We start from the raw sequence: 12,357 nt of genomic DNA, 5'->3' as shown, positions 1-12,357 counted from the left end.
TTATTGTGGGTTTATTATTTTTATTAAATATTAGTGGTTTTAACGAGGGTGTTGTGGATTTGTAAACATTTTGGTTTGTGGAACTACAGGTCCCAGCCAGCCGTGGGTGTCAGGGCTTGTTTGCACTTGTGGTTCTCCAAGTGCCAACATACCCTGGCTGCCATGGGTATGCTGGTGCTTGTAGTTATACAAGTAGCAGCATGCCCACACTATTTATGGCACCCGGGCTTGCTGGGACTTGTAGTTCCACAAAACAAAATGGTGTCTGTTTGTTTTATAAACTTTATTTGCCATTATTACCCTACACCCACCGCCCAGGGGTGTAGGAAGAGCCATAGTGCTATCAGCACAGGACTGGATGTCCCTAGGGATGGGGGGCCCAATCGTTTTTTCCGTCAGAGCCCACTCCCCAGGGAATCTAGCCCAGCGCTGAACAGCCTGGGGTTGGTTAGTCATTATGGCAGCGGGGCCCCTGTCGCGTGTCCACCTGCTAAAGTGCCACCAACCCCGGCTGGTTTGCCTAGTGTTGGTTCCGTGAAAATAGCGGGGACCCCCCACGCAAAATTTTTCACCGATTTTCACGGAACCAGCATTAGTCTGGCAGCACTAGGGTTAAGACTGAATATCTATTCTGAATATCTATTCTTTACTGTTTTCACAGCTGCCGGAGCTCCGGCAGTATGGCAGGGCAATGTAACAATGATGTGTTTATACAACACGCTGCTAGCAAGCAGTGTGGTGTATCTGGCGTGTTTTAAAGCAAACTCTCCTGAGTTTGCTTAATTGCAGCTTCATACATTTAAGACTTGTATAGCTACAGTGGCAAACAGTCGGGAGTTTGATCTCTAGCGATTTTGCAAATAGCGATTTTGACAGAAGCACAACTCTGGCGATTTTGCATGAAATCTCAGCTTCATTCATCTGCGAGTTTCAACTCTCCCGAGAAAATGGCTGGATTTGCAAAATCGCACCTTGATACATTTACCCCCTGGTGTCTTGTAAACCAGAAGAAAGAGCTGAATGCAGCATATATCTCCAGTAGCTGTAGTTATAATTTCTTCATCTTTAAAAACAATTTAAAAAAAGTCCCAATATTCTTTTTGCATTTTCTCTTTAAAATACTTTAAAAACCCTGAACCCATTCATGATATTCCTAGACTACTTTGGTTGTAGTAAGCCTATTCTCATATAATACAGTACACTGGTACTGGCTATTGTGCATAGGGAAGGGATAGCCTATAAAACAGCATATAAAGATTATTTTTATTTTGATAAAGGGGCATGTTGGCTTAAACCCAGAACATATATAGATATGAACCCAAGAATATAGCATAAAAACAAACAAAGAGAAGCAGCCTGTGATTTAAAGGTAATCAGGATTCTTTTAGACAATCCCATCTATGGTGAACTAAGCAATAGACTCTGTGTAATATTTATGGGTTGAAATGTTATACTCATATAGACCAGTAGAGGGCAGGCTAGTCCTTAATATGACATTTTGCAGTCCTACAGGTCATGTTCAGAGGCTCTCATCTGCTTACCTGTGGAAACTGTATTTAATTTTTCCCAAAGGACTGTGTGCAGAGCCTGAGAAGTCTGGAATATGAACTTTAGCAAGCTCCTGTTGCAGAACACTCATTCCCTGCTGCCGTGCTGTGGGGAGAAAGCAATAGACACATCTGAACAAGCAGCTCCTGCTGATGATCAAGTACAGCAGAAATACCTTTCCATCTACTACAACATATCTTCCACTTTATGAAAACACTTTTTTAGAAACATTTTGCTGTTTGGTAGGTAAATCTGGACCTGTTGCACAGCAAGCAAACTGTAATGATTGCTCTGTCCCCCTATATAGATAGGCACAATGCCTCAAGTCAACTCCACTTACTCACCCCCTCCCTACCTGCTGTTAGCTTTAACTCAAAGCTGGTGAAGAGGCTTACACACAGACTGAAACTGGATGTTTGATATTAAAGGTGCAATCCCATACAAATATATGGGGTATTTTTTTAACAAGAGTCACTGTGGAAAGCTATGAGATTAATTTTAGCATTTTCCTTTGGTTTTGTTTTTTCTTCTGGCTGCTGTGACAAAACGAGTGTGACATGCTAACTATTCTGTGTCTCGTTTCTCACATAATGTGGATTATAGTACTTTTTATAGCCCTTGCTTTTGTTTCCCAGCTCACCAGACTACAACTGCATTGTCCAATTACATGTGGTTAAGGGGACATTGTAGTTCAATGTAAATATGTATATTGTGTATTATATATTGATGACTTGCAGTAATGTTATTCATTGTCCTTAAACTGAAGCCAGGGGGGTTATGGGTAAAGATCAGGTGGTGTCCACAATACAGGTGAGAGGACTGGAGCTGCATTCATTCTACCCCCTCCTTCCTCTACAGGAAGCATGGAACAGCTGGGGACCCTGTGACATCACACAGTAGTGTAAGGGGTTAATTTTAGCAGGGGCTCACTGCTACCTTATCCTTGGAAGTAGGGGAAGCCAATTAGCATCAATTGTTCTCCTTAGGACTAGTCCAGACTAGTTCTGTCTGCATCCCAGCAGGGGGCTTCTGTAAAAGGACAGCTCGTCTTCACTGCCCTGTCCAAACCCCCTAGTCCTGCACTGACCAATGGTTAAGAAGAATAGACCCAGGGGTTTGCCCAGGGAGGGGAAAGACTATAGAAATTAGACCTGAGATATAAGGAACGACTCCAGGGGGGAAGGGTGTTCATTCTGGGATTTCATTGATGAAGTGCAAGACTAGTTTTGAGTTGTTGTTCTCTAACTAGAGTCTATATATGCAGCTGAGAGAGATCCATGGGTCGTGAAGTCTGGACAGCCAGGTGACTATAAACTAGTGGGGTAAGGGAGAGATGATGTGGTAAACCTGCCTGCCATTTATTTACTGTGTGTACCTAATATTCTAGTGTTGTTTGTATGACAATAAATATGCTGTTGCATTTTTATAACTGCATTTGCTCGAGTGACAATACGAATCCTAGAAGGTACTGAGTAGACTTTCCTGGCATAGGAAGGCACCCGTGGGTGGCCAGCCAGCGTGAAGTGGGTAGCATTGGGCCAGATAAACCCGGTATCTTCACAGCTGCTATCAATGATTTATGATTCTTGAATACCATGGCAACCACAGGCACATGATGTAGTGAGCAGAGAGGCTTTGGAATGCCTCTCTGAGCTCTGTCTACACTGTGACATTCTCCTTCTCCCCCCTACCATCACATAACATGCTGAGAGCAGACTGACTGTGTTTAAGGGGAATATTTATTATACATTACATATACATTATTCGCAAGAGATAGGGCTTCTTCCTATCTAGCAAAGGCTACCGAAATGCTATAAAAGATTTTGCCATCTGATAAGATATTTGCAATACATGCAGATGTACCAAGACTAGCTGGCAAAATGAAAAGACTTCTCTTACCACTGCCAGCCAATATCGCCAAGCAGCTTATAATCAATTGCGGCAATAATAGATCTTCTATTGCTGCAAAAAGCTAGAAAATCTGTCTGATCACTGCAGAATAATAAATAAGGACCTGCATCTGGTAGACATTTGTTTGCCAACCAGAGAGATTTTAAAAAAGAGAAGGATTTGTAGGAGCATAACTAATAAAAATGGGAGGCTTAAATGGTACTTAACTTATTATTTAAATAAAATAAATCTATGTAGGATTGCTGCTTTAAAGCATAGCAGTATACCTAGAGCAGCAGCAGTTGATATTATTGATATTGATATTCCTCCATATTGCTTAGTTCACTATTAAGTTGTTTTTTGTGTTTATCTGAGTTCTTTGCATACCCACAAACTGCCTGGGTGCTCCTGCCAGATTCTGGAGCTATTATTATTATTATTATTATTATTACTATTATTATTAGTGGAGTAAACAATGTAAGGGGTCTGCTTATCAATAAAAGCCCTCTTTATAGAGACTCAGGACTTTTTCCTATTTATCAAACTCCTGCGGTGAACTTTGGGGAAGTCTATTTAACATGGACAGTGGCAATGGCGATAGCCTGGGAGTACTGTTAAAAAAAAATGCTTTATTAGTAAAGTAAAGCTTTTTGTCCTTTTTATTTTTTTTTTAATATAATTTTTTCTAGTTTTTACCATGTTTTTTTAATATAACTTTATTTTTTTTTTTTAGTGAATCCAGAACTGGAAGCCCAAGTCTGGAGAGATCTGCTGAATGGGGAGAAGCACCACACCAGAGTAAGGTAATATTCAGTATTGTATCACTTCAGTAGTGTATGACACAGTTTTGCGTGGAATTATCTTTTAATTGACTCCTGTGTATGCTTAAAAATTCATAATTGTACCTTCCCTGTATGTTATTTGAGTGTTTCAGTGTTTTGTAGCATTGTGTAATAAGCTGCTTTATACACTATGAAAGTCAGGGCATGCATCAATTAAATGCAAGTGAATATTTTCTATTATATTCTTCTATCTAACAGTACCTGTGAGCCCTTATGGGTATGCAGGAGGTTTACTTGTGCCACACCTCCTAACCTTCATGTGACTATGCTATAGATCAAAAAAAACAAATAAACTTGTAAAAAAAACAACTTTTTGGTTTCACTGATAAAGTCCTACTTGCCAACTTTCCCAGAATGTCCTGGGAGACTCACGAATTCCAGGTAGGTCTTCCGGACTTCTGGAAGAGTAGGGCAGTCTCCTATATCTGCCCATTTCACTAGGAATTAGAGCCAAAATGACAGTGCCAAATTTTTTTGGCACTACCCCCCCCCCCCCCCACTGTAAAAGGATGCTTTTGCATCATTACATCGCAGGGGTGGGGCCAAAATGATGCGATACGCCGAGCTTCTCCCCACCTCCCTCCAGCATCTCCCAGAGACCAAGTTCCTGAAGTTGGCAAGTATGGGTACAATCAATATCCAATTTGAGGGCCTATTTATTTTCCTGATATATGAGAATAATGATTTTTAATTCACCATTTACTGCAGTGCTAACAAAATCTGTTATTGCTGTAATTTATCACTAAATCAGAGTAATACTCAGCTACCTCTGCAGAACTGAGCCGGAGGATCTGAGCCTGCTCGACAAATCACGCAGGTGCAGAAGCACTGAAAACCTAGACTGTCAGTACCATTAATTAAAAAGATAATTTTCAAAGAATAAAGCATTTTTTAATTAATTTACTTTTGTTAGAGCCATCCAGAGGTTGTGGTAGCACATGTAACCTTGGTAATACGCTTCCGTATGTTGGCAACATCCGGTGGATCCTACTGTTGGCAGGGGCTAGCCCTACCACCCTTTCGTAAATACACTCATTGGATTCCATAATTCTATAAATATCAGGAAACAAATCACTAATAAATAACTTGCAGACAGTAAGGGGGTGCCTGGCTGTTGTGTAATATACATGCTTATGTCAGGACATTCAGTGATGTGTTTAGAACAGAGGCTACTGATATCTCAGTACTGAACCTTATTAGTGTGTCATATCACACATTATTTGCACAAGTAGTTAAATGCCAGTCTGGGCTAGTGACCAAATATTCAGATATATAGTACGTATTTATTATATGAAGGTTGAATTCCCAGCATGTGTGCACACTGCTTGTGACTCATGTCCCAAGATCACAGTACACCAATTTAAGTCTTAGGTTTAACTTCCTTGTGTACTAGCTTGCACCAGACAAATGTGAAAGGGGAACCACTGCAAAGTTCTTACAGGGCTAAACACACAAAAAGAAATTGATTGCTCAAAACAAGGAAAACACAGGACTTCTGGGCCAGTTCATCAAAGGGTGAAAGCCTTGTTGCCAGTGAAAATGGCTGTCTTTGCTGGCATAGGGCTTGTCTTCTCATCATGTTATATATGAAGGTCTCTATAAAAAAAACCAGACAGCGGTATGGTCTATTCTCTTAACCATTGGTCGAAGTGGAAATTTAGAAGTGGCGGTATGAAACATGTAATGGGAATGGAAGTGAATGGAAATTAGTAGTTTTACAATGAGGGCAGTAGGAGAAGTGGCGGTTTGGCGTACCACCGTATACACCCCCACTTCAATCACTGCTCTTAACGACATACCAGGAGCCCACAGGAAAAAAGAATTCATTGATGTAATAAATTGTTTTTTTTTTGTCTGGATACCTTTGAAATGAATAGGGCTGAAAGTAAGATAAGTGAAGATAAAAAAAAAAAACGCTCTTATCGTCGTGTTCAGTGTCATTTTAATAAACAGGCCCCTTTCTTGCTTATAGAATAAAATGACTGAATATAACTGCAATGCTTCTACTGAGGGTTGTTTTATGGCTGTATAGCAATTACTGCAAGCATTCAAAATGCTCCCCTATTAGACTGATTGTAAATAATTGATGAAAAAGAGGTGAAAAGGAAATAGTGGTGGTGGTGGTGGTGATTATTAAAAAGAAAAATGTTTGATAACATAGGGCCTGATTCATTAAGGATCTTAAATGAAGAGGTATCTTATTTCAGTCTCCTGGACAAAACCATGTTACAATGAAAGGGGTGCAAACAAGTTTTCTGTTTTGCACATAAGTTAAATACTGACTGTTTTTCATGTAGCACACAAATACTTGATAGCTTATTTGTACACTGAAATTTAAAGTTGATATTTGTGTGCTACATGAAAAAACAGTCAGTATTTAACTTATGTGTAAAACAGAAAACTTGTTTGCACCCCTTTCATTGTAACATGGTTTTGTCCAGGAGACTGAAATAAGATACCTCTTCATTTAAGATCCTTAATGAATCAGGCCCATAGTCTTTAAAGTCCTCCGAAGCTGACTAACATTTTTTCCTAATCTGACAGTGACAGTATAACCTATTTTGCAGTTTCCAGCTGGCTATCCTGGACAACCGTTGCGTCTATGTGGTAATAGTATACAAGCGCCTCCTGCCACCAAAAATGTTAGGGTAGGGGACATGTTATACTGAAATTTCTGAAAATGTGGAGTTAGGCACTGACTTTCTGTCTTGTATGATTAATAACATTAAAGAACTGAATTTTGCAGCTTCAGGTATTAAATCTATTTATCATAACACATCAACTGCTGGATGCAGAATAGATTAGCTTCAGGGTACTGAAAGTTGAAGCTTATTTGCAGCAATAGAAACATGTCCTAGACCAGTGTTTCTTAAACCTGGTCCTCAGGACCCCTAACAGGGCATGTTTTCCATATGTCCTTGCTTTAGCACAGGTGTATTCATTACTGACTGACACATTGTAACAGATCCACTGGTGGCACTAATTATTTCCCTTGTCACCTAAAACACCTGCACTCTTAGGTGGACATGAGGACTAGGTTCGGAACACTGCCCTTGACTAATGTATCTCATTTTACAAGTAACAACATCTCTCTCCTTATTACAATAGACGGCCCACATAACATAAAGCTCAGTTATACACTCAGGACCAGTGTTTGTCATTTAGAGGCCAGAGCAAATTATCTCATGCTTGCCAACTCTCCTGGAATGTCCAGGAGACTCCCGGAATCCGGGAATCTGGGAGAGTAGACAGTTCTCCCGCATCCAGCCCACTTACTAGTGAAGTAGGATGGATGAGGCCAAAATTATGCGATTGACCGTGTCCCGCACTCCCCTGACCGGGATCTCCCAGACATTATTAATTAAAAGTTGCCAAGTATGAATTATCTTTGTAGTTGGATAATCAAATATATAATAATTATAAGCTGGAAATAAGTTGTCACATAACTATAATGGTTTTACAGTCACACGTAACCATTTATAATACTCTGGAATTCATTGTACAACTACGCACTTATATCACATTAGCAAATATACAAAAGGACATTATAAGAAATATACAAATTAACAGATTTTACAAATGTTTAAACAAATAAATAAATGATTTGTGTAATATAAAAACAATCTCTTTAAGATCAAATCTGGTTAATCATCTCATGTTTCGGAAATAAATCTGCATTTAAGTGATTTGATCACATACCATAATCCAGTCCTTTCTGTGTTAGTCTGGCCACAAAGCCAGGATTCACTGCACCCGTAGCACTCAGACACATAGCCGCTGAAAAGACCAGGATGTAGGTAATCGCCATCTCTGCTGTGTAAGGTGCTATCTGCCTGTCTGTCTCTGTACACTGAGGTATAGCTGCAATCAATGCATTTAAATCTCACTCAAAGTGAAACCTGAACAAGGAAGGAAGAAGGAATGAGGAAGTAGTCAGCCTTATAGAAGGGTATGTCCCTGGTTCTTGCAGAGTGCACAACTGTTAGTGAACGTTTACTTTCTAATGATTTATTTGCTATTCACACAATGAAAAGTGAAGCCATAAGTTGGACACCCTTAAACTCAGAAGATAGGGTTAACTGTCATGCCTACCATGAAGTTGTAAATTAACTGAAGATTCCAGCCAATGGGATGTTTAAGGGGTGTATTCTAGCAGTTAGTATAAATCCTCAAGCAATGCATTCTGGATACTCTTTCCCAGCTGGAAATCCTACGCACTCTCCCATTATGCTTGGTTTATGCATATATGTGTGTTTTAACGTTTCCCTACCTTTTAGAGAGCAGGCACAGTTGTCAGAGAGGCATTTGTAAGTCAGCGACCACATCACATGGTGCTATTGCTGATTGGCCACAGGTGTCTACCCTCTTCGAAGTACTTTGGCTCTTGGTCCCCTGTGTGAGGGGTCCCTTGACCAGCATTGGACGAGCTGGTCCTTGTGAGTCCAGAAGGGGCATAGTCACTCTGAAGCCAGATTTAGTATCAGCCAATCATAAAGGACTTTGGTCCTGGGACCAGCGGTTAGTGCCGGATGGCCATACACTGTTTGGTTTGGATATTGGTTGTTTAGAGAAAAAGATCCATTTTCAAAAGTATAAAGAGAGCATATTCCACTATAGTACTGTACTTATGTTTTCCTTGTGTGTGTTTATTGAATACATTTTTTTATTTATTTATTTTTAATATTTTATTATTTTTATATATATATGTGGTTGCTGTTTGTTGTGCAATAAATATATCCTATTTGTGAATCCACCTTTCTCATCCTATTTATTATATTAAGATTATATATTCCACTCTTCACAGCGCAGTTCATTTTTGTATCTTTTTTTTATTTTAGGGTTAGCAATAGACCCTGAACCAGCTGCAGTGGAAAGTGGATATATAACTATATATAGCTTTAAATACTATACATCATATAAATACTATAAAGTCATTATATTATTGGGTACATCTATATTTTCTGTATGGTATACTCTTTAGATCCTTTCTTCTTTTATTATTATTAATAGAGAATCTCCCCAGGGGTCTTTATTCCTTTTGGGAATTAGGGTGTTGGATCTTGGTTGTGCTGCCTCGCAAGTTGCCTTCTCCACCACCATTCAATTCAATTTAATTTCAATAAACCGTGACCTTTATTTCGCCAAAATACTTGTGTTGTGTCTTTATTTATTTAAGTTATGCAATTAGGACTTAAAGCTTAAATCTTCTTTCTGAAGTTTATGTTTTTATTGTCAATACCCTTATATTCATGAAGTCATAACATGCACTAAAATATATTATTACACTAACTGCATCGTTGGCAGCTGCATCTGCTTTTAGGAAATAATCTCACTTTATATAGTAGATAAAGAGTTCCCCCTGGAAGTAACCAAATTACACAGGAATACTTCTCTTGTTCTGCATGAATGTGAGATTTTTTTCTCACTGTTCTATACAATTAAGTGTATTATAGTTATGTTAGTGGTTGCATATTTTACATCTGCCTGTGATATGCAATCCCCAAGAGAAAGCTGCTAGGGATATATAATTAGTGATGCGAGTGTTGGTGGGGGATTGCATAGTTTAACACGGCATGATGTTAAAAAGTGAGTGTATCTAATGTACTTTATCTTGATATACATGAGAATATTATTCCAGAGCCGATTTAGAACCTTAGTGGACTCAGGGTGAAGATTACATTAACAGGCTCGAAATGACTAAGCAGAAGGATTGACTTCTTTCTTCAACCCAAAAGTATCTAGAGAGCGACCCTATATAAAGACAATAATAAAAAAAGATTAAAAAAAAAACCAAAAAGCAAGAAAAAAACCTTTTCCTTTCTACAGGTTCAAATTACTAAAAAAAATATGCACACAGATTTTTTTTTTTTTACATTTCCACAACTAGGGTAGGCAATATTAGATATGTGATCTTCGCCTCTCATTAACATCTGCTGAAAAGATCGTGACTCTGTACATTCTAGAGATATCTGCCTACACTGCTGGTCGTGAGTGCGTACACACGTCCATATTTGCCTGTCATCGTTCCATCGTTGATGGTGAATTTTAGGACGTTTAGAAACCAAATCAACAGATGTGATGTGTTTTGGTATGATAAAACATGTACGTAGGAGGGTACACACTTTTGCAATATCTGAACAAACGTTCATGAATCATGTGATCTGCACGATAATTGCATCATTGTGTATCCAGCTTTACTTTAATGCTACCACATATTTGGAGGAGTATATTGCAAAGCCACCAGAGATTTGAAGGTCTGTATAGCCACCATAGACTTGATGGTTTGCACGGTTACCAGAGTTTTGGGGGTCTGCATAGCTGACCAGATTTGGAAGTTTTCATTACATAGCCACCAGAGCTTTGGTGGTCTGCATTTCATAGTCACCACCAGAGTAAGTACACCAGTGCAACTGGTTTTGTGGAGCAGTGCAGAAATGAGATTTAATGAGAGTGAGATTGTTGAAATGAGCTAACAGGGTGAAGAGGAAGTGTTTTTGTGAACGTTCCTTGCTTTATAGAAATCACACAGCCAATTTCACACTGCAAAATCACTTGAGTTTTGCATTAGCTCAAAGCTGGCAGGGATTGCTTCTTGTCTGTACCTTCCAATTACACTTCATCAGGTACATGCATTTCTAGGAGCACTTTAAGCAATGTAAAAAAAAAAAAAGCGTCAAACACACAAGTGTCACATGAAATGAAGACTTTATATCTGCTCAACTGTGACTTTTTTTTTTAACTTTAGGCATCTTCAAAGACCAGAAATTAGCTGTGCACCTTGAAGTACGCTGATCAAATCATCTAGCTACACCAGTGCACATCCACAGCAACATGGAGTGCACAACCAGTGTGGTACTCTTTATTGTACAGAAGTGACTAGAATGCTCTCTTTATTTTATACTGGTCACTAGAATGCTCTCTGCACCTTAGACGGGTCAATAGAATGCCCTCTGTATTGTATATTGGTCAGTAATATTGAGATAGAATTGGTTGAATAGTAAATCCGGGTTACAAAGGAGTCATTAATGTACTAATATAGGCCTGAGTCATTAAGGCACGTATACTGAGCGTATACTGAGCGCACTGTGCGTTTGGTTTAAACTGCATGTAAATCGGCTCTGTATACTCTCAAATTCAACAAGGAACGGATACATGTGACGATGACTACTGGTGTAGGTTTACTCTGCTCTGCTAGACCAGACACCGCAGGATACGTACAATACCTATGTGAAATATAACATCTCAAAAGAATGCACAAAAAAAAATATATCAATTCAATTAATGTTACCTGTCAATATTATAGTCATTTATACATGCAAATTACATTTATTACATGCAAATTTTTGAGAAATTATTATTTTTTTCATTTTTCTTGAAAAACATTTATTAGGGTGTTTCTTTATGTCTACTGTGTGTAACAGACATTTTTACAGTTGCTCCTGATTACAAACACAAGTTTGTGCATGAATCCTCAGCTGTCAGCACTACTAAATGGCACTTCCACTAAACCTCTAGCTGGAGCAAGAGATACAGCAGACAACCAGCATACTACTGTGTGCCCCTGAGTTTCACTTAGATGTGGCTGCATGGGAACGCCCTTACTGTACATTTCCAACTTGCATCCACCCTTTCCCCACCCCGTTCCCTCCCCGACATCGTAGGTTTTAGTAAGTGTTGTTTATGCTCGAACATGACTTGGACGTGGCTGTGTTCTGTTATGTAACATACAGTTCTGAGCATATGGGTGGCTTTGTGGATGATACGCACAAAATCGACAGATACATTCCTTGATGACTCAGGGCCATATGATTGTGTTTTATATGAAGTAGGTTTTGCAATAGATAAATATGTTTATGTTTTTCATGTTTCTTGGAATATGCAGGGCTATACTGTCTTGTACTAGTAATAATTTAGAAACATTGATAATAGAATTAGTATCATCATCATCTTTTATTTATATAGTGCCACCAATTTTGCAGTGTTGTACAGAGAATATTTGTCATTCATATCAGCCCCTGCCCCATCGGGAATTTACAGTGTAAATTCCCTAACACATACAGACAGACAGACAGACACA

The 12,357-nt window shown here is 39.0% G+C and overlaps 1 protein-coding gene across 1 annotated transcript in view; it reads right to left on the bottom strand.

Moving 5' to 3' along the window:
• LOC142094970 (bactericidal permeability-increasing protein-like) overlaps positions 1-8,274 on the bottom strand; it is a 35,252-nt gene extending 26,978 nt beyond the window's left edge. Inside the window, exons 1-2 of the mRNA XM_075177656.1 lie at positions 7,980-8,274; positions 1,542-1,653 (exon numbers count right to left, since the gene is read on the bottom strand). Of these exons, the coding sequence (XP_075033757.1) occupies positions 1,542-1,653; positions 7,980-8,088 (221 nt within the window). The 5' untranslated portion in view covers positions 8,089-8,274. The remainder of the gene's footprint in view (positions 1-1,541; positions 1,654-7,979) is intronic.
• Between the last annotated feature and the right edge of the window lie 4,083 nt (positions 8,275-12,357).

Source organism: Mixophyes fleayi, chromosome 6 (assembly GCF_038048845.1).
Source record: "Mixophyes fleayi isolate aMixFle1 chromosome 6, aMixFle1.hap1, whole genome shotgun sequence".
In the NCBI taxonomy this organism is placed as follows: Eukaryota; Metazoa; Chordata; class Amphibia; order Anura; family Limnodynastidae; genus Mixophyes; species Mixophyes fleayi.
Note: the sequence above shows the minus strand (reverse complement) of the source record. Positions and strands in the feature narration are given on the sequence as shown.